Here is a 22,208-nt window from a genome sequence, read left to right as displayed (position 1 = left end):
ATTTTTAACATCATAGTGGGTGCTGCAGTCAGCAGCACCCGCCGTCATATTAAAATATAAAATGCGACTGCCACGGTGGCAGTCGCATCCTAATTTGTAGTGCAGGACCGTCGCATGCATTGCGGGCGTTCCCAATCCCCGCAACGATGGCTGTGGGACGAAAGTCAGACCGCCATTGTAATGACCCCCTTAGTCTTTTCGATTTCTCAGCTGGCTCAGTGGTGATACCTGGATACAGCCTTGTTCCCTCAACTACAGCTTTCCTCCATCTCTACTGTGCTTCACTCCATCGAGCATTTACATAATCATGCATAGCTCTTTTAGTCTTATCCTGGTATTTCACACTCTTACTGTCTTGTACAATTCTTTTCCACATATTTAAGGCTTCAAACTGTGTGGTACAAAAGGAGGTGGTAATGGACAGAGCATCTGAACCAATCAAGCATTCACACCCAGTCAAAAGATCTGGGTTTAATCCATCACCGTTCTTTAGCCCACTCTGCCACCCCAGTTCAGACATGGCTATATGCAAATCAGTCTGACCCTGTGCCTCATGGGAACAGTCCAGCCCGAACTGCCAAGCCATGCCTTCCCTGGACCGGAAACAAGCTTCCGAGGACCGGTTTCTGGCATTCCAGCCGACTTGAGCCGGGCTTCCTTGAATCCAGTGGCAAAGTGAGCAAGGGACTCACGTCTGAGCATACCCTGCCACACTTATGGCGGCCAAAAGCGGTACAAAAGGGGGTGGTAATGGACGGAGCATCTGAACCAATCAAACACTCACACCCAGTCAAAACATCATAAGGCATGAACCTCAAATTCGATCAATCAATAATCTGAAGAACTTTTCATAAAGAGATGTTTAAAGGGACTCAACAGGCTGAAAGCAACAGAGAATAGAATAGAATAGAATAGAATAATGTGCATCAGCAGTAGCATCTGAAAATAGCAACAGGGCCTGGGATTCGGCTACAAGCTTGTTCTGGGCTGTGCCTACTCTAACAACATGCACTTTTATAATATAGCAGAAATCAATGTTGCAATGAACATTACATTTTTCTTCTCACCTCCAATAGGCTCTTTTCTTCCTTTTCCACACAATTGTGAGATCCCTCACAGACTTTAATCTTCAAGTTTGCAACTTCTATGTTTCAAAACTGGACTACACGTGGAACATGTTCTTGTTCGAGTCGTCAGCATTTAATTTCACTACATTTATAACCTTTTAACAAGACAAACTGTATATTAGCTACTTAATTGAACTATGCAAAATAGAAACATCAGCTGCAACGAACATATTAGTCAACACCGCATCGTTTCATTATGAGCGATGTGTTAATAAGTTAAAACAAGTTTAAGCATTTTAATATTGTGAACTTCCCCTTTTCTGACTAATAAGCACAGTTTTTATTAACCCCTTCGCTTTGAGGCCTCCCTCCCAGCTGTGCTTAGCCATTTTTGGCAATTTGGGTTAGTTCGCGCTTAGGCCCCTGTAACCTTTTGACCATATAAGGTATCCACGCTGAATTTGCGTCCTTTTCTTCCAATATCATGTTTGTTTTTTTGGATACCCAGGGTTTGTTGATTCCCCTGGTGGAGATCCAGAGATTAGCCAAAATACAGCTAAATTTAGAATTTTGGGGGAAATATTAGAAAAAAGTGCTGCAGAAGAAAGCGTCTGTTTTTTATCCCTGCAAATGGTATCAACAAAGGGTTTGTGGGAACAAAATATAGAGTTTAGAAACAGTAGCTATTTGCACATCTCCGAAATTGTGGGTACCCATACTAGCATGTGAATTATAGGACATTTTTCAGTGAAATCTTTTTTACGCATTGTCTTACATTTGGAAGGCATACATGCTTCAAAAGTCAATAGGTAAAGCAGTTGCTCTACAATTCTGTGTTTCGCTAAGTCTCCCAATAAAAATGGTACCTCACTTGTGTGGGTAGGCCTAGTGCCCGCAACAGGAAACGGCCCAAAACGCAATATGGACACAACACATTTTTACAGTGAAAACTGACCCTTTTTTTGCAAAGTGCCTAGCGGTAGGTTTTGGAAGCTAGCTCTGCCATCACCTAGAGAAACCTAGCAAACCTATACATTTTTGAAAACTATACACCCGGGGTAATCCGGAATGGGGTGACTTGCCTGGCTCTCATCAGGTTCTGTTACCCAGAATCCCTTACATTCTCAAACTTTGTTAAAAAAATAACACATTTTCCTAACATTTCTGTGGTTAAAAGTTCTGGAATCTACATGGATCCCCGCATTCCCAAAGTCTTCCAATTAAAAATGGTGCCTCACTTATGTAGGCAGGCGTAGTACCTGTGACAGCAAACGGCCCCAAAACGCAACCCGGACACACCACATTTTTATAGAGAACACTGACCCTTTTTTTATGTAAAGTGCCTGGCTGTAGATTTTGAACCCCAGCTCTAATGGCACCAAGGGAAACCTAGCAAACCTATACATTTTTTTTTAAACTAGACACCCAGGGGAATCCAGGATGGGGTGATTTGTCTAGCTCTCACGAGGTTCTGTTACCCAGAATCCCCTGCAAACCTCAAACTTTGTAAAAACAAAAAAGAAATTCCTCATATTTCTGTGATTGAAAGTTCTGGAATCTGCATGGATCCACAAAACTCCACCCACCCAGCATTCTCCAAAGTCTTCTGATACAAATAGTGCCCCACTTGTGTGGGTAGACCTAGTGCCCCTGACAGGAAAGGGCGCAAACCGCAATGTGTACACACACCATTTTACAGTGAAAACGCACCCTATTTTTTGTAAAGTGCATAGCTATTAATTAATTAATTAATTAATTGTGGGTTTGTAATGCGCTAGAATCGACTCCCGAAGGAGTATCTCTGCGCAGTAGACCGCTGGGGAACCCGTCCTGGCTTTCCCTGTGAGATGGTCCCTACTGGGTATCTCCAAGGTAAAACAAGGCATCCCCGGCGTATGTGGGGGGCCATTGTGGAGATGAGGCAAGCCAATGCCCAGAGTTGCCGACTGTGATCCATAGTTAGAGTAGGCACGAGATGAGAATTATCGAGTCAGCTGACCCTGGCCCACGACCCTGCCGCGTCGGGAATTGAACCCTGGTCCCGGGCCGTCCTCTGCTCCCGGGTCTGCCGCCTCTAACCAGTGAGTCACACCACTCCACTATAGATTTTGAACCTTAGCTCTGCCGGCACCTAGGGAAACCCAGCAAACCTATACATGTTTGAAAACTAGACACCATGAGGAATCCAGGATGGGGTAACTTGCATGGCTCTCACAAGGTTATGTTACCCAGAATCCCTTATAAACCTCAAGCTTTGTAAAAATAAAATATATTTTCCTCACATTTCTGTGATGGAAAGTTCTGGAATCTGCATGGATCTACAAAGTTCCACCCACCCCGCATTTCCCAAAGTCATCCGATACAAATGATACCTCACTTGTGTGGGTGGGCCTAGTGCCCATGACCGGACATAGCCCAAAAGGCAACGTGGATACACCACATTATTACAGTGAAAACTGACACTTTCTTTGCAAGGCGCCTAGCTGTAGATTTTGAACCCCAATTCTGCCAGCACCTAGAGAAGTCTAGCAAACCTATACATTTTTTAAAACTAGACAACCAGGGAAATCCAGTATGGGGTGACTTGTCTGGCTCTCATCAGGTTCTGTTACCCAGAACTCCTTGCAACCCTCAAACGTTGTCAAAAAAAACATTTTCCTCACATTTCTGTGATGGAAAGTTCTGGAATCTGTGTGGATACAGATAATTCCACCCACCCCGCATTTCCCAAAGTCATCCAATAAAAATGGTACCTCACTTATGTGGGCAGACCTAGTGCCAGTGACAGGAAACGGCCCAAAACGCAACGTGGACACACCACATTTTTACAGTGAAAACCAACCCTTTTTTTCAAAGTGCCTAGCTGTGGATTTTGAACCCTAGCTCTGCCGGCACCTAGGGAAACCTAGCAAACTTATATATTTTTGAACACTTTACACCTAGAGGAAACCAGTATGGGGTGACTTGTCTGGCTCCCACCAGGTTCTGTTACACAGAATCCCTTGCAACCCTCAAACTTTGTCACAAAGAAAATATTTTTCTCACATTTCTGTGACGGAAAGTTCTGGAATCTACGTGGATCCATAAAATTCCACCCACCCTGCATTCCTCAGTGTCTTCCGATACAAAATGGTACCTCACTTGTGTGGGGAGGGCTAGTGCCCATGATAGGAACAGCACAAAAAGCAACATGGACACATCACATTTTTTCTGTGAAAACTGACCCTTTCTTGGCAAAGTGCCTACCTGTAGATTTGGATCCCTAGCTCTGCCGGCACCTAGGGAAACCTAGCAAACCTATACATTTTTAAAAAGTAGACACCCAGGGGAATTCAGGATGGGGTGATTTTTGTGGCTCTCACCAGGTTCTGTTACACAAAAACTCTTGCAAACCTAAACTTTGTAAAAAATGAAACACATGCATCTCACATTTCTGTGATGGAAAATTCTGGAATCTGTGTGGATCCACAGAACTCCACCCACCCCGCATTCCCCAAAGACTTCCGATAAAAATTGTACCTCACATGTGGGGGTACCCGCATCAGGAAACAGCCCAAAACGCAACGTGGACACACCACATTTTTACAGTGAAAACTGACCCCTTTTTTGCAAAGTGCCTAGCTGTAGATTTTGAATCCTAGCTCTGACGACATCTAGGGAAACCTAGCAAACCTATACATTTTTTAAAACTAGACACCCAGGGAAATCCTGGATGGGTTGACTTGTCTAGCTCTCACCAGGTTCTGTTACCCAGAATCCATTGTAAACCTCAAACTTTGTCAAAAAACCCACATTTTCCTCACATTTCTGTGATGAAAAGTTCTGTAATCTGCGTGGATCCACAATATTCCACCCATCCCGCCTTTCAGAAAGTCTTCCAATAAAAATGATAGTTCACTTGTGTGGGTAGGCCTGTAGGAACCGTCCCAAAAGCCAAGGTGGACAAACCACATTTTTACAGTGAAAACTGACCCTTTTTTGCAAAGTGCCTAGCAGTAGGTTTAGAACCTTAGCTCTGCCGGCACCTGGGGAAAACTAGCCAACCTATATATATTTCAAAACAAGACACCATGGGGAATCCAGAAAGGGGTGACTTATGTGGCTCTCACCAGGTTCTGTTACCCAGAATCCCCTGCAAACCTTAAAATGTGTAAAAAGAAACACATTTTCCTCACATTTCTGTGATGGAGAGTGCTGGAATTCCACCCCGTATTCCTCAAAGTCTTCCGATAAAAATTATACCTCACTGGTGTGGGGAGGCCTAGTGTCCTCGTCAGGAAACGGGCCAAAAGGCAACGTGGACACACCCATTTTTTTATTTCTTTTATTTATTGAGTTTTTAGACAAAAAAAATACATGCAAACAATTACAATTGCAATAAAAGGAAGAAACAATAAAAGACAGTCTGTCACAGTATACATATGTCTGATGCAGGGCAACTTCCTGCAATTAGTGTACAGAGGCGTTGTTCTATACAATAGTGGTCCTTTGTAATCGAGTCTGGAGTGGTCTGATATTAATATAGGGTTATACTGAGTGGAGACCAATTCCGGGTCAGGGCCTAGTGGCGACCCACGGCTACCTTATAACTAGTCAGCACTTGGCAACAAATCCCCTAAGGATAAATCAATTTTACCTTGCTATTGTCCCATGATGCATTACTGTTGTGAGAGGGGGAAGTTAGTACCTCAGCACTCCTATTTACTCCTTACCCACAGATAATCCTGGTATAGACTCCAGAAATTCTTAGGGCGGCTTTTGGGGGGGGAGTAATTCACTATAGAACTCGGACTGTGTGTTACAATATAACATGTCCCGGGACCATTGTGCTATGGTGGGGGGTGGGGGGGGGGGCGGTCCTCTGGCCCAATGTATTGCTACCCCCTGTTTAGCTATTAATAATCCCATCTCTACAAGTTGGCTTACTCCTTTACGTATATGCTGGGTGAATCCCAGGAGAGCCAACAATGGGTCTGGATTCAGGGGCTCTCTGGTAATGTCGCTAAGCTTAAAAAAATAGCTATCTAAAAGTTGGCTACGTCTGGACACAGCCATGCCATATCGAGAAACCCTGCAGGCTCCATACTGCATCTCTCGTATTTCGCTGTGTCTCGAAGTCTGTATTTATGTAGACAGATTGGGGTATAATATACTCTGTTTATGAACTTGATGTGAATAAGACGGTGTGCCCATTCAGTGAAACGCAATGTGTGGCTTCACAGCAATAACACCAGGTGTCATCGTCTATTACTAGGTCTACATTGGTTGTCCAGCCGAGCCTGGCTTAAGTTAAGTAGTTCTTCCTATAGTCCTGAGTGAGAGTTTAAAAGTTTAAATACTGGAAATTACCTTCCGAGAGGACTCTGCCCGCAATAGAAGGGAGACGGGGGCAACCTCTAGTGGTTTGATCAGTTCGTAACCCAGCATATCGCGGAGCGCTTGTCTAACCCTATAGTAATGAAACATCACCAGCGGAGTGACCTCCTGGCTGTCCGAGACCAAGTCTTTCCATCCCCGTCCCATTACATCCTCAAAGAGATCACCTATGCAGGAAATATTACGTGTCGAAAGTGCTCTCACTACCTCTGGTTCAACAAGCACGGGTGGCCAAAAACGCCAGTCGACTGGAGTAAGTGAAGAATATAGGATAGAGGCCGCCTGTCGCTTCAAAATATTGCTCCATGCATGTGCAGTGGCAGTAATTGAATCAAGTGTGGGGCTCGAAACAAGAATGTAGCCAGTGGGGAGGGCGTCGCCACGACCTTCTCTATATGCAGATGAGGAGGGGAGTTTGTTGATGTAGCCAATAAAATGCAGGGAGGCATTGTGCCGCATGATAATAGAGTTCCATGTCTGTGGCGCCTAGGCCCCCATAGCATATGGGAGTGTCAGAAAGTCCCACCGGGCCCAGGGTTGTTTACCAGCCCAAGCCAAGTGGATCAACAAGGACCTAAGTTGTTTAAAAAAGGGAGCAGGGGGAACCATTGGTATGTTACTAAACAAAAACAAGAATTGTGGGAGGACCACCATTTTCATGAAGGCGATGCAGCACATATGGGATAGCGGCAAACGCACCCATCTGTTAACGTCATCCTCCAACTTTGCCATTGCCTTACCATAGTTCTCTGTTAACACCACTTCAGAGCTGGTGAGTACCTGAATACCCAAATACCGCACAGAGTCTGTAGTCCACTGACGTGGGAATTCCAGCTCGATCGGGCCAAACGCTGCCGTAAGTGGTAAGACTGCGGATTTGGCCCAGAGACACACCACATTTTTACAGTGAAAACTGACCCTTTCTTGGTCAGCATTCTAGCGAATCCCCCCGATTCCCCTTAATGCTCCTCCCTATTTAAGGAGAGGACAGGGAAGCGCGAGGTTTCTAAGGTTACCCGCAGCGCGTCCCTGATTGCGGTGTGGGAATAAATTAACAGCACGACTCAGAAACCAGCATTTTGCACGCGTCTGATTTTTTAAAATTTAAATTGTGGATAAACTGTGTTCTTTTAACCTTCCCTATTTTTTTTTTTTTACTTGGAATAATACGTACAATAAGCCCTTTCTCCTGCACTTTAAATTGCATGCTGGCTGGCCAAGGTGAGCTGGTGTACTTCCGCCTGTTAGAGCAGGTCACCGAGCACACGCCATCTTAGTCAGCATTCCAGCGCTCCAGGATGATTCCCCTTAATACTCCTCCCTATTTAAGGAGAGGACAGGCAAGTGCGAGGTTTCTAAGGTTACCCGCAGCGCGTCCCTGATTGCGGTGGGGAAATAAATTAACAGCCCGATTCAGCAACCAGCATTTTGCACGCGTCTGATTTTTTATATTGAAATTGTGGATAAACGGTGTTCTTTTAACTTTCCTTATTTTGATTCTTAAAAAACTTTGAATAGTACGTACTGTAAGCCCTTTCTCCTGCACTTTAACTTGCACGCTGAATGGCCAAGGTGAGCTTCCGCCTTTTAGAGCGGGTCACCGAGCACCTGCAATCTGGGTCAGCATTCTAGCGCTCCGGGTCGATTCCCCTTAACGCTCCTCCCTATTTAAGGAGAGGAGCATGCTCACGCAGCGGGTGCGCCTAAGGCAAGCCCGTCTGCGCCCGCCCACGCACTGACAGCGCACAGCGCCAGCCATGCTGCCAAACAGGAACACCGTATAAGTGGAGCTACTAGAATTTGCTACTCAAGGGAGCAACTTTTAACAATAGGTGAGCAAGGTGGCGTGGGCCATAAGGATGAGGAATCGATCGAAGGCAGGAACCCCTTGTTGAACTCCAACCCAGATAGTCTCAAATATGGCCTAATCAATATGAGATCCCTAGTAAAACACCATCAGGAGATCTATATGTTGCTGGAAAGTCAGGAACTGGACGCACTGTTTTTAACAGAAAAATGGACACGGCCCGACTCTGAAGTTGAGCTGGGCTAGCATGCCCCTTGGAGTTATAAAATATTCCACAAGCCTAGGCTAAGTGGGAGAGAAGGAGGGTGGGAGTGATATATAATGAGAAGTGGAACTTTGCAACCATAAGTGTTGACGAAGTAGAGGGCATTGAAATGTTGGCCATGTTTTAGATGTAATATTTGCAAACCACATGGAGGAAGTTGTGGGAGAAATATTACCAATGTGTTGGACTGATCACTTCTTGATTCAATTTTTACTATTAAATCCTAAAGTGAACAATAAAAATACCCAATCAAACAATACTCGTCAGGGTAGGGAATTGGTAAAGCTGTCAAAAATGAAGCAACTCCTGTTATGCCCTGGAAAGAGCACTTTTGACATCAATAAAACAGTAGAAGAAAATTACCTCAACTTCAGTGGTCAGATTAATCACAGGCTTGATCATCTGGTACCAATTAAAAAGCTAAAAAGTAGGGATAAACCATCAGCCCCATGGTATAATGAGGAACTCAAAGTACAAAGGAAACAATGCAAACAGTCTGAGAGGAAATGGCGGAAACTCTAGGAGGAAAAAGACCAAAAAACTGAAAAAAGAACTGAACATCTATAAGGAAATAATTGCTAAGGTTAAAACCGAGTACTATGAGAAAATCATCTTACAGGCACCCGATAGGGTTAGAACCATTTTTAACCCCTTAAGTGCTGCTGACGGCCAATGGTCGTCAGCAGCGCTACCTCCCCAGTGCTGCGCACGACCATTGAACGTCCATTCAGCACTAGTTCTAATGGACAGCGCAGCACTGGGGAGAAATGTTTACACGCAGCTAAGGTGTTAATATCGTACAAAATGTATCCAAACCTGACAGTGTGAAAAACAAGATAGTAACCACACAAGAACTATGTGATAGCCTTGCAGTGTTTTTCGAGGAGAAGATCAACAAAATTATTTATGGTTGGAACATAACAAGGAGGCGGAGATGAATAATGTAAGTGGTCCATTAGAGTTAGTGGAAAAAAAGAAACAGAATGAGGGATTAAATAAAGATAAACAGGCAACCGTGACTAAGTTTCAGGTCCCTACACAGGAAGAATTTAACAAAATAGCTTTAAGTGTCTCCTCTGGATCGCCACTGGACCCCTTCCACATAGGGTGTGGAAAGAGTTTAATCTTGAGGTATTTCCCTGGCTTTACCAAATTTGCTGTCAGTCACTGGATAGCGGTATGGCCCCTGGATGTCGGAAGAAGGCGGTGGTGACTCAGTTACTAAAAAAAAGCCACCCATGACCCTCTCTGTCCTGCCAAATATAGACCAATATCTCTGTTGTCATATCCAGTGAAGATCGTGGAACAATTAGTTGGCAAGGCTCTCTCACATTTTTGGGAAGAAAATCTTCTATTAGATGAAGTCCAATTTGGGTTTCGGCCTGCACGCGGCACGGAGACAGCCCTGGTGACAGTCCTGGACGAGATGAGAATGCGCACTGACAATGGCCAAGTTGTCATACTGGTATTACTGGACATGTCAGCCGCATTCGACACGGTTAATCATAAGATACTACCAGATAGACTTAAGGAATCTGAAATCAGAGATACAGCACTTAACTGGTTTCAGTCATATCTAACAGATAGACACAGCAGGCAGTGGCAATCCCACAGTTCGCATCTAGAAATATTTCTATAAAGCATGGACCCCTTCGGGGCTCAGCAATAAGTCTGATCCTATTCAACATCTACCTAGGTCCCCTCATCTCTATTATCAAATCTTTTGGAATTGAAGTAGTGAATTTCTGTGATGGAAAGTTCTGGATTCTGCGTGGATGCACAAAATTCTACCCTCCCTGCATTCCCCAGTCTTCCGATACAAATTATAGTTCACTTGTGTGGGTAATCTTAGGGCCCGTGACAGGAAACGGCCCAAAAGGCAACGTGGACACACCATATTTTCACTGTGAAAACTGACCCTTTCTTAGCAAAGTGCCTAGCTGTATATTTTGAACCCTACCTCTGTCGGCACCTAAGGAAAACCTAGCAAACCTATGCATTTTTCAAAACTAGACCCCCACGGGAATCCAGGATGGGGTGACTTGTGTGGCTCTCACCAGGTTCTGTTACCCAAATCCCTTATGAACCTCAAACTTTGTAAAAAATAAATAAAAATGTCATCACATTTCTGTGATGGACCGTTCTGGAATCTGCGTGGATCCCCAAAATTCCACTCACCCTGCATTTTCCAAAGTCTTCCGATAAAAATGATTCCTCGCTTGAGTGGGTGGGTCAAGGACCCAAAATGTATTGTGGAGACATCAAAATTTCCTATCACAAAAAGACCTGGTTTTGAAGGGGGGCACCTGGGTTTTTGGTCCCGGGCTGAGCAGCCATCTAGGGAAACCTACAAACCCCACACATTTCTGAAATCCAAACACCCTGGGGAGTCCAGTGAGGTATGGCTTGCTTGGATCACCCAATGTTTCCCTGCCCAGAATCCTCTGCAAACCTCAAATGTAGCTGAAAAAAATCAGGGGGAGCAGAAAGACAGTCTGGGTCAAACTTTTATGAAGGGAGCAAAGGCCCTTGCCCAATGGGCCCCTCTCCCAACCCTAGTGGCTAGTGTGTGAATCCTTGCTTGGGGATCGCCCTCCTGCGGTGATGCCCAAGCAGGGATCCACTAGGGAAGGGTACCATTGGAAAGGGGAACGATACCTCTCCCAAGGGTTTCAGTTCTCTGGGGGCTAAGATAGCCACATGAGCAGCGCCACAGCGCGCCACACGCTGAATCGTCATTGCATTGAAAATAAAAAAAGGGCCTTGGGAGGTTGGGGAAGCTCTTCCCCACCTCCTGTTTGGGAAGCTCTTCCCCACCGCTGTCTGCAGCTGAGGGATTTAGTGCCACTATATTCATGACGGAATGGTTCCGTCATCTGCACTGGTGCTCATGACGGAACCATTCCGTCATGAGCACCGAAAGGTTAACTTCATGACTAGTTTAATGGCTTAAGCAGCAACATTCTCCTAAGTTTAAATGAAACATTTATGCATAAAGAAAATATTTTCTGTAATATTTTCTGCACAATCTCAATAAAATAATATGCTAAAAAGGTCAAATTCAAGTGTTGAGTGTGTACACAAATATTAATTTTTAATCAAAGATAAAGTGTTGCTAGCAAACATTTTAAAATGTTATTGTTATTCAGGAATTTCTGTAATGTGATGTAAGGCTTTCATTAAAGAGAGGTCAGGGTAAGGTCAGCTTTTACCATTTTAAGCACGTGACGTCACAGCATATTTGATCAAATCACTTGCAAGCTACTTAAAACATTTTAAGGCTATTACTAATAAATATAGTTGCATTCTACGTGTTGCATTTTTTAATGTGGTGTCAGTTCAATATAAATTGCAAGATAACATGGCACATGACTTTTGACTATACTATTTCACACTTTAATAAAAAATTCCCTTTCAACCCTCTTAATTAGAGCATCAACAGCATATTACCAAAGACACGAAATGCAACTTATTTGTGGCGACTGGCTGGTCAAGCTCTAGTGTATCTCTGTAATGTGTTTCATCCATCCACTCCTAGAAGGCTAGCTTCCACACTCACCCCTTTACACCCATATAGCAGAGGTAATGTGACCCTGCCAATAAAAGGGGCCGGGCGCACTTGCCCTTGTGCCAGTTCCAGATAGTAACTCCCTGTGTCTGTGTGATCATTATAATAAGTCCATGGGGGTCTAGAGTAAAAGCCATTTTAGAAATGTGAACTCCGGAAAATGTAAATCCAACGAAAATGCGATGTGCATAAAGCAAAATATATACATATTAGAATTATACTTGGGTAATGAAATCGCGACATCACTAGTAAGTAACATTAAAACAAAATATTGTTTCAGTTGAGCATAAGGTTGGTTTTGTGCATTATTGTAAATATTTTGCTCTGCGACATTTGTGTAATTTCTCCCGTATAAGTGAACAGAAAATACACAATTTCCGTTTCGCGATTAAGTAACACACAAAACATCGCCCTGTATCATCTGCATACCAGTCAAGTGCCTCAAAAACCTGTCACTAGATGCCCATACATTTCAACCTGGTATATAGTATTATATTTAGGTACGTCACCGGATACAGGAAGTCCGGCGCGCACGTCCGCACGCTCCTGACGTCGGGAGCGTGCGCGCGCCTTAGGATGCCTGTCATGGCGGGTGGCGGGAAAAGGAAATCGTCAGGATCCACAGAGCAGGTATAAATGCTTTGGGTACGTCACTGTACGTACAGGATCGTGACGGTTAGAGAATGGTGATTACGGGGCGAATGTTATGACGTATGCGCCGAGCGGGTGGGCGGTAGAAGCTTAAATATCTCCAGCGGGTGTTGTGACCGGAGTTGTTTATACTAAATAGTAAAGAATGTGCTGCTTCATCATAGTGAAACCCTCTTCTAAGCAGTCCCGTCTATGTTTTTGTTTACGGGAGTGGCATCGTTCGTAAGGAATGGAAAATGTCTTTAATTTGTAGCGTTCCGTAAAAAGTGAAAATGTCTTTAATTGCACATTGTCCCTGATTTGCTTGTGCTACGACTTCTCCGCCGTGGGAATACATTGTTTTTCTTACAGACATGCGAATACATTGTGGGTGTTTATTCCATTGTTGTAAAGACAAAGGCTTCAATTGTTACAATAACCTAAGCTATTCAGCTAAGCTGTGCAAATGTAGCATTGTTTATAGCCTGACCATTCAGAAAGCGGGTTCTCTTGGTTTATTTCTAATGGTAATCATACTGGCAATGTATAATTTTCTTTGTTGTCTGGTGTTAGCCAAGACCATTTGATTTTCAATTTTGTGTGTGTGTGTGTGTATGTATGTGTATATATATATATATATATATATATATATAGCTCTAGCTCTTACTACCCCTGACTAGGCGGCAAAGTGCTTTTTCGGCGAGTAGCATGCTACTCTGGAACCCCTTAAGTATCAGTAGTGGATTAGTATAGTGAATGTAATCTGAGCGGTGGATATGTTAGTCCGTTATTTGGGTTGAGCAGGATAGTAGAGGGATAGAAGAGTGAAAACGGTTTGCATTTATATAGTGCTTGCTACCCTTGATGGGGTGTTGAAGCACTTTTTCGGGGAGTAGCATGCTACTTTGGAACCCATAAAGGATTAGCGGTGAATTAGTATAGTGAAAATATGAAAGTCATTTGAGTGGTGGATATGTTGGTTATTTTGATAGTTTCACAAACCCCATAACACCTGTTCACATTCACGTTTTTCTGCTGCTCAGCAGTTGCTCAGCTTTCTTCACTTATTGGTTAACGCCACTGATAGTGAATGCATTCTGCTCTTTCACAAGAAGCACTTCTACCCACTAAAATAGCTCTGTTTATGTTAAAGCTAGTGTACAGTGTGTGGCTTTTGAGACCAATATTTTTTCTTTTAGACTTTTTTTTTTAACAATGATGAAACAAAACACTGGGTGAATGGAAAAAAAGCTTGTAGTCCACACTGGAGTTATTGGTTTTTCCAATGCTTGTTATGTTTTCCCTGTAACACTGCTTGGGCTTTCATGGCAAATATATTGTATTCTATAAAAACATATGCTCAAGAGGCTTCGTTTCATCCTCCTTTTAGTCTTTCGCTTCTTTTGCCAGGAATGTTTAGCCATTGGCTTGACACCTCTACAGCTACAACTTGAATCAGCCCGGAGGATTATTTTCTTCTCGCCTTCTTTTGAATGTTCAGGTGTATCCTTCAACCTCAAATTGGTGTGATTAGTTTACACCTGAATGTTGCTCTCTGACATAAGATGGCAGACCTGATTCGGTGATCCAACGGGCAGACAAAGGCTACTAGGCCCAAACATGGTGGTTGAGGTAGTTTATCACGGTTACATACATGCCAACATTTTGGAAGAGAAAAGTGGGAGATTTTTTTAAACCTAACTGGGAGCATGCATTTCTCCCATTGACTTCTGTTACGTCCTGCATTGGGTCTATTGCAGTGAATGGGATTTGCAAGTGTGCTAATGCAAGATTGGAAATCAGAAATTCAAATATAAGTACGTTTTTTTCCATACTTTTCAGGAGAACAGAGAAATCGCTAAGGCAGGCAGAGAACGGGTGGCAAAAATGGTGTGCACTTGCTTACAGGAGCAGGTAATCAGTCATACAAGTCCATCCCCTGCTATCTGAAGCCCACTGAGGAATCAGGTTTTTTGGATGCATGAAGCGGGAGATTAGCCTTGAAATCAGTAATCTCCCGCCTGAATCTGGCGGTTTGGCTAGTATGCTGTTATTCTTGGATTTACCCTATTATGGCTCTGCAAACTGTGCGAAGTATTAATAACCTTTTTCTTATTTACATTTTAGAATAGAGAGGAAAAGTAGTCACCGGTTTCTCAGAGAGGTAGGATGGGGGAAAGGGCTCAAAGGAAAATAATATTAATAGTACACCAAAAGTAAATATTATACATTTATAAAGGATACAAAATACACAGTTGCAGAGTCCTATTTTCTAACGACTTGGGTACAAGCCCTTGTCTTCCCCGTAATTGCTCTCCTTCCTGAATGGCCAAGCTTCTCACTATTATTGTTCTAAACCCGTCTGTGGGTTTAGGCTAGATTAGGCTTTGGAGCAGTTAGCTAAAATGTCACTGTTTTAAGCATATAACTGTTAAACATTTATCATTCCTTTAGCATCAAGCAGCAGTTTCTAGTGGATGCACTTTTATTATCAGCTTGCTCACCGTTGTGACTCAACCCCCCCCCCCCCCTCCCCCCGATCATGAGGTAATCCTTACATGGTTTTACTGCAGGTTTCTAGTGACAGTCCTTGCGTGTTGTGGATGTGGTTGGTAATGTGGTCTGTTCACTGTACGCCTGCAACAGTAGCCTTAATGAAACCGGGTCTCCTCTCCTACGCGCCGCGTCTTCTGATCAGCTTTCCTTTTTTCTTGAATTTCATTTGACCAGTTTGTCTGACACAGTGTGAAATTTTTTTTTGTGTGTGTGGTTTTTTGATTGTGACTGCCATGTTGGATGATTGAGGATTTCGTATGACTGACCACTGATATTTAGACACTTTTCTATTGCTGCGCTTATAATTCCCTGTTGTTCTTCATTCTACCCTAAGCAAAGATTTTTCATTCCTGTTCCCTCCCCGTGTTTATATGAATATTGACAACTTTGTCATGAAATCAAAATAATACTTTTCTATCATAAAATAACCATAAAATTAAATTGATTGAATCTGACTTTTGGTTGTCCTTTGTATATGTCAACAGTTTAATGTCGTTGCACATAAAAAACAGGCTGACTCATTGAGCAGTATTGGCACTTTGTTTTGTTTATACTTATAGTGGCGTAGCCTTACTGCGCTTTAGCCAAACCCTTTTGATGTTTCTTTCTTGCATCCAGGCCCGGACTGGCCGTAGCGGGCACCGGGCAATCCCCCGGTGCGCCGCTCGGGTGGGGGCTGGTTTTGGGCCCCTGCGGGTCGATTTTGTTACAGGGCAGTTTTTGCAGCATAGCTGCAAAATCGGCCTTGTAGCAAAATCGGCTTTGTAACAGAATCGACCAAAAACCGGCCCTGGCAAAGAGCTCAGCGGCACCCTCAGCCCCTGGAGGGGGGCTGGGGCCGGCCGAGCACTTTGCCAGGGCCGGTTTTGGTTCCCAGTCCGGCCCTGCTTGCATCTAGTGAGCAATTTCTAGTTGGGGATGGTTTGTGGTCTACAAATGTGAATGGTTCTTCTCAGGTTACTGGTGTGAAAGGCTACCAGTTTGGTGATGTCGCTTTTCATTATCTGCCACTGCTCAGATCTATACAAGAGTGGACAGGAAACAGCTCTGGTAAAGCCTCAGCTTGGGCTAAGTAGGTTAGTAATAGCAGGGGCTTCCCTTCTTTTCAGGTGCTCCTGCACTGAAGTTCTTGAATAATTTTGTGACAGAAAGGGGCCTTGCTGTTTTTTTAGTTGCTCAGCATGTAGGCCATTGTCACCTTGGGCCTGTGTCCTGCGCAAGAACAGTATCCTCCCACTTTCATTCCTTATCTTTGCATAGGCATAGGTGGCCTAACGCCAGAGTTGCAGAGATGGGGATTCAAGTTTGAATCCCAGGGTCTGCTCAACAGCCTGTGATTCTGGGCAGATCACTTCATCGCCCAGGCCCTTAAATAAAAAATCAGATCATGTGTACTGTAATTGGTACTCATGAATAGAACTCAAATAGCCTTTGTCTTGGGCTGAATTTACGCTACATAAAACTGTCAAATGGTAAGAAAATTATAAAAAATAACCATTTGTTCATGCTTTATGATTCTGCAAAGGGACCATGATAATTAAAGAGGACACTTTATAAAAACATGTCGATATTTTTAACACAGCTTTTCCGATACAAAATTTCCATTTCATTCCCCTTAATGCTTCACTGTCTGGTTGTCTTATGCTGTGGAGGCTGCGCTCTGACCCCTAAGTCATTCGGCACCTCTTGCTGAGTGCACCATTCTACTTCTATGTTCTTTTTGTTATTCCGGGAGAGTCTAAGCTTGCCCTAAGATAACATTTCATAGTATTCATAATTTCCAGTGACTCCCTCCTCAATGGGGGATCTTGTTGGCTGATGTTTATGGCCTTCCTTTCCCTCCCCAGCTCCTGCCTCACCTTCATATGGACACACCCTTTACTCACTGCCTGCATGAGTGTGAAAACAGCAGGCCTATAGGTTTCTGTCTCACTGCTCTGACCACACCCCCTTTCTCAGTCAGCCTGTAAGACACCATTTCTGGATTGAAGTGGGGGTAAGAATTCATAGATTTCCTTCCCGCCTCCTGATTACCACACCCACTTTAGCCAGGCGAGGGACATAAAAGCAGCTTGCCAGCAGCTTTCATCAGACAACTTCAAGTTGGACTCTACAGCACCCACCACCAGGAGGATCGTATCCAGAAGTTGCAGCAGGAGATCAAAGCAAAGACCTGCCCAGCCCTCAGGTGCCCAGAAAACTTGCTTCAACAGGCTGCTGCTTCAGCCTACATCTTTATCTCCTTAGGTGCCAACCTTTTCCTATCCTTCCCAGGTGGAAGGAATACATGTGTAGGCCTTCAGTGACCCAGTCCAACTCCTAAGGCTCAGGAAGAAGACAGTCCTGACCCTCCCATACAGAACTACAGAGTGTTCACCCTGCCTTTTCTATTTGGTTACTCTTCTAACCAGATGCACCACACTGCCAAGCTCTAACTCAAGAGGGGCCATCTAATCCCCTTGGCATCCCACTCTCCACAGGGCTGACCAAAGCAGGCTGAGTAAAGCAGTACTCAAAGCTACATCTAGTGCGCCTCAATCGTCCCACCGAATCCAGAAAATACTGCACTAGTCACAGTGCAGTGGGTCTTCCTCAAAGCTGTACTTGACTTGCCACATCCAGCACCCAGAAATGCAATGTGTTGCTAGCCGATCCCTTCCTCTGAAGCAAGAAGGAACAGGTAGGAACCATTTTGTTTACCATTTTTTTGCACAATTAACTGATTCATTTGTGTGCCAGTTAACAATTTAACTCTATTTTAAAGGCCTAATCCAAAATGCAGACAAGGGGCATATTTCTCTATATGCCAAAAATATCATTTAGTAAGTTTTGGTTAGTTTTTTTTTGTAGTTTGTAGGTCATTCTGACAGTAAACACCCATTATCCCGAATCTTTCTTGCCGCATACCATCACTCCGCATACTTTTATTACGAATCTACTAGGACTCCGCAATGCCGTTATAACGCATGGCATTACATTTTATATGCTTTTACCACGCATACATTTACAACGAAACTCGTAAATGCATGAATGATAAAAGCATGTTTTTTTGTATATGTTAGGATAAGGTAAGTATGGGTATATAGGGTATATGTTTTGGGGTTCTGAGGTATATGTTTTAGGGTGATTGGGTATTTTAAGGGTTCAGGGATAGTTTTGGGGTACTGGGGTGTTTTTAGGTTTCAGGACTAGGTTTTGGTTTTGGGGTACAGGGGTATTTTTAGGGTGAAGGGATAGGTTTGGGTTTTGGGGTACAGGGGTATTTTTAGGGTTCAGGGATAGGTTTGGGTTTTGGGGTACAGGGGTATTTTTAGGGTTCAGGGATAGGTTTGGGTTTTGGGGTACAGGGTATTTGTAGGGTTCAGGGATAGGTTTGGGGGTACAGGGGTATTTTTGGGATTCAGGGATAGGTTTGGGTTTTGAGGTACAGGGGTATTTTTAGGGTTCAGGGATAGGTTTGGGGTTTGGGGTAAAGGGGTATTTTTAGGGTTCAGTGATAGGCTTGGGTTTTAGGGTGCAGGGTGTATTTTTAGGGTTAGGATGGGTTATGATTATGGGGTGCAGGGGTATTTAAAGGGACCATGGTGGGATTAGTTTTTAGGGTATTGCACAACTTTTTCTGGTTGGTTGTGTTTTGTTATCATGCATGTGGGCCCCAGAACGTGCTTCAGAGTTGGTGCTACATAATGTGTCTTACACATGGAGGACATGCGAAAAATTGTGAGGGATTGTTACACGGTTAGAATATTTAAAACCAATAGCACTAGTTGTTTGCAGGTCTCTTGTACCATGATTCAGAGAACAGAGTGTGTGTATTGCTTCTTCTATATAAGGAGGAAATTATTAGATTTCCTCCAATGGAATGGTGAAAATCCTCAGAACATCGCATTGGTTTTCATTGTTGCTGAAAGAATGGCATAAGTAAACATAACTAAAGCTACACTTGCAAACACAATGCCCGTATGGTTTATTGTGATATTGTGTACTAGCTCACAAAACAACAACCAAATCACCCTTACCACTAAAAATGTGAGAAATAGGCAGGTTGCACACAGAATTCCACGTCAAATGTTGTTGCAATTTAATGTACACAATTTACCCAAGGAATGATTTTGCAGCATTATTCCAGATTGTATTACATTATGATATAGGCCTGAACATAGGTGCTCACAAACATTTTGCCAGGAGCAACAACATCTGGTCTGAGTTATGACCAAGAGCTATGTTGATACCAGATGAGTTGCAGGTAGGGGTAAGGTGAGTGTAAGGGAAGTGAGGCATATACATCTAGTTTCTGAATTGCACAATGTGATACCAACAACTTGGCATTAATACTGGTTTCGTATCTTAATCAGATCATGTGATCCTAGGCAATTGTTTTATTTCACTTTCCGACCTCTTTATTCATCACATATGAAGAACTCGAAATACATGACATCAGTATGGGTGCTGTACAAAACCTTCTCCTGTGTGAATGAATGACACAAACAGGATGTTTTATGTTGTCTAGGCAAAGAATTGGAACAGAGGAAAAGAAAAGGGGGTGCTGAAAAATTACGAGAGAAGAAAAGAAGACGGCTTGAAGAAGAAGTGAAAGAAAACAAGAACATTTTCAACATGTTTACAACGCAGACCAAAAAGCTGTATCACAATGCCTGTACTACAGCAGCGGGTCCTCTCTCTTTAGGTGCAAATGTTTTGGCCATTACTTTGACAGAAGACTCCACTTGCAAGCAAATGATAGAAGAACATGATTGTGAAAGAATGGCAGATATGTCAGAGGAAGCAGGAGTCCTGTCTATTGATGCAACTAAAGGTGTCACTGGCGAGCAGGACTTACAAATCAGTACTTCTGCAATACTTGGAACAAATGTGGAGGAAGCAACCGAATCTAGTGCAAAGGCCACTCCAGCAGACGAAGAAACCAAATCCACTGTGTCAGGGAGATCTGCATCCATCTTATTACATTTGCCAGAAGCTGGGATCCAAGATAAGACGGATACTCAAGGAAAGGACCAGACACAGTTAGTTGACCTTTACTTTCAACGGCCAACGCATGACCAGCTTTCTGCATTCTTTCACTATCACCCAATCCAATCTTCCAAAAGTCAACAGTTCAATGGGCAGTTGGCATTCATGAGGAAAGATGGGAGTACGCGACACTGGTTAAGCTTTTCAAAAATCCAAAAAGCTTTCTTTTGCACAGTTTGCTTGGCATTTAGCAAATGTGAAGAAAGTGGGCCTTTTATTCGAGGGGTGAAAAACTTTAGGCACGTGTACATGCGCATTACAGAGCATGAGGCATCCCAATTCCACAAAAGATGCACTGATTCGTATATGATGACAATTTCTGGAGTTGACATAACCACTCTCCTCTTCTCTCGGCAGACAACTCGTGCAGTACAAGTCAGAAAGAGGAGAGAAATATTGGAGCGTGTGGTTGAAGTTATTAAACTGATTGGTAAAAGGGGGCTTAGCTATCGGGGGAAATCAGAGTCTGTGTCTGAGTTGGATAATGATTTAATGGATCATGGGAACTTTCTGGAGCTCATCCTTCTGCTGTCAAAATATGACCAACCTCTTAAACAACACATTGAGTCTCTCACTTCCAAAGCAAAACAGAAAGGTGGTCGTGGTGCATCTGTGACATTCATGTCAAAGACCACAATTGGTTATGTAATAGAAACAATTTCCAAACTGATAAAAAGACACATTGCTAAAGAAATAAACGATGCAGGTATGTACTCAATCCAGATAGACTCAACTCAAGATATAAGTATTACTGACCAGTGTTCCATTATCATCCGATATGTCACAGACACTGTACATGAACGCCTAATAGCAGTCAGAAATTGCACTTTGTCAACTGGAAAAGGATTGTTCGAGTTGGTACAAACTGCAATTCAACAAAATGGTCTCGACATAGCTAAGTGCATTGGAAATTCGACTGATGGTGCTTCCAACATGCAAGGCCAGTACAATGGACTCAGTACTTGGCTAAGCAAAGAATCTCCAAATCACATACACGTCTGGTGTTATGCACATGTGTTAAACCTTGTCCTTATTGAGGTGACCCAAGCATCTACAGCGTCCACCTCTCTCTTTGGACTGCTACACTCTTGTGCAGTCTTTCTCCGGGAGTCATATAAGCGGATGGATGTGTGGCGTGAGCTGGCAAAGGATAGCCGGACAGTCCAGATCATTGGAGAAACAAGATGGTGGGCAAAAGATGCTGCTCTCAAGAAAGTTTTTGGCTCTTTCAATAACCCTGCCAATGCTATGTTTATTGATTTGGTCAAAGTCCTTCATAAGATTTCATCTGACAATCTTAGATTTATTCCAAATGTACGGTGCCAAGCCTTACAATTTGCTGAGGGACTATGTAAATTTCAAACAGTCCTAACAGCCCAATTGTATCTTCGCATTTTTGCTTCAACCACACCACTGTCTTAGTATCTCCAAACAAGTGGAATGGATATCCTGCAAGCACAGAGAATGGTGTCAGACACTGTAAAACTCCTTGCCACAGATTCCCGCAATTTTGATGCTGTGTACTCTGCTGCCACAACATTTTCAGAGTGGGCCAACAAAGGTTTAGCAGAAAGGAACTGTGACCAAGAAGTACAAACAACACTTCCAGAAGGGAGATTGTCCTTTAAAAAGATGCCTGGGATGAGCACAAAGGATGAGCCTATAACCCTAGCTAAAGATCGATTTCGTATTGGGGTGCATAATACAGTAATGGACCAAGTTATTCAAAGTCTGACCACTCGTTTCAAGACACACTTCACTTTGGCAGCAGATATAGCATGCCTAGACCCAAAGAACTTCAATCAGACTCTCCCAGGTAATGCTCTTGTGAGACTTTGCTCCTTGTTGCAAAACATAGATAGCTCAATAAATGTGCAGACTTTGCAGGAAGAACTTCAGGATTTTGCT

At 43.4% G+C, this 22,208-nt stretch overlaps 1 protein-coding gene across 3 annotated transcripts in view; it reads left to right on the top strand.

Annotated features, from left to right (window-relative positions):
- Nucleotides 1-12,603: 12,603 nt before the first annotated feature.
- Nucleotides 12,604-22,208, top strand: part of LOC147728652 (histone PARylation factor 1-like) — a 126,672-nt gene continuing 117,067 nt past the window's right edge. Inside the window, exon 1 of one of the 3 annotated variants that reach the window (XM_086962424.1) lies at nt 12,604-12,713. In XM_086962424.1, coding sequence (XP_086818550.1) covers nt 12,660-12,713 — 54 coding nt within the window. In that variant the 5' untranslated portion in view covers nt 12,604-12,659. The other 2 variants (XM_086962425.1, XM_086962426.1) reach the window with 2 other exon arrangements.

This window comes from Lissotriton vulgaris, chromosome 3_1 (assembly GCF_964263255.1).
Source record: "Lissotriton vulgaris chromosome 3_1, aLisVul1.2, whole genome shotgun sequence".
NCBI classification, from domain to species: domain Eukaryota; kingdom Metazoa; phylum Chordata; class Amphibia; order Caudata; family Salamandridae; genus Lissotriton; species Lissotriton vulgaris.
This window is presented reverse-complemented; position numbering and strand designations above follow the sequence as displayed.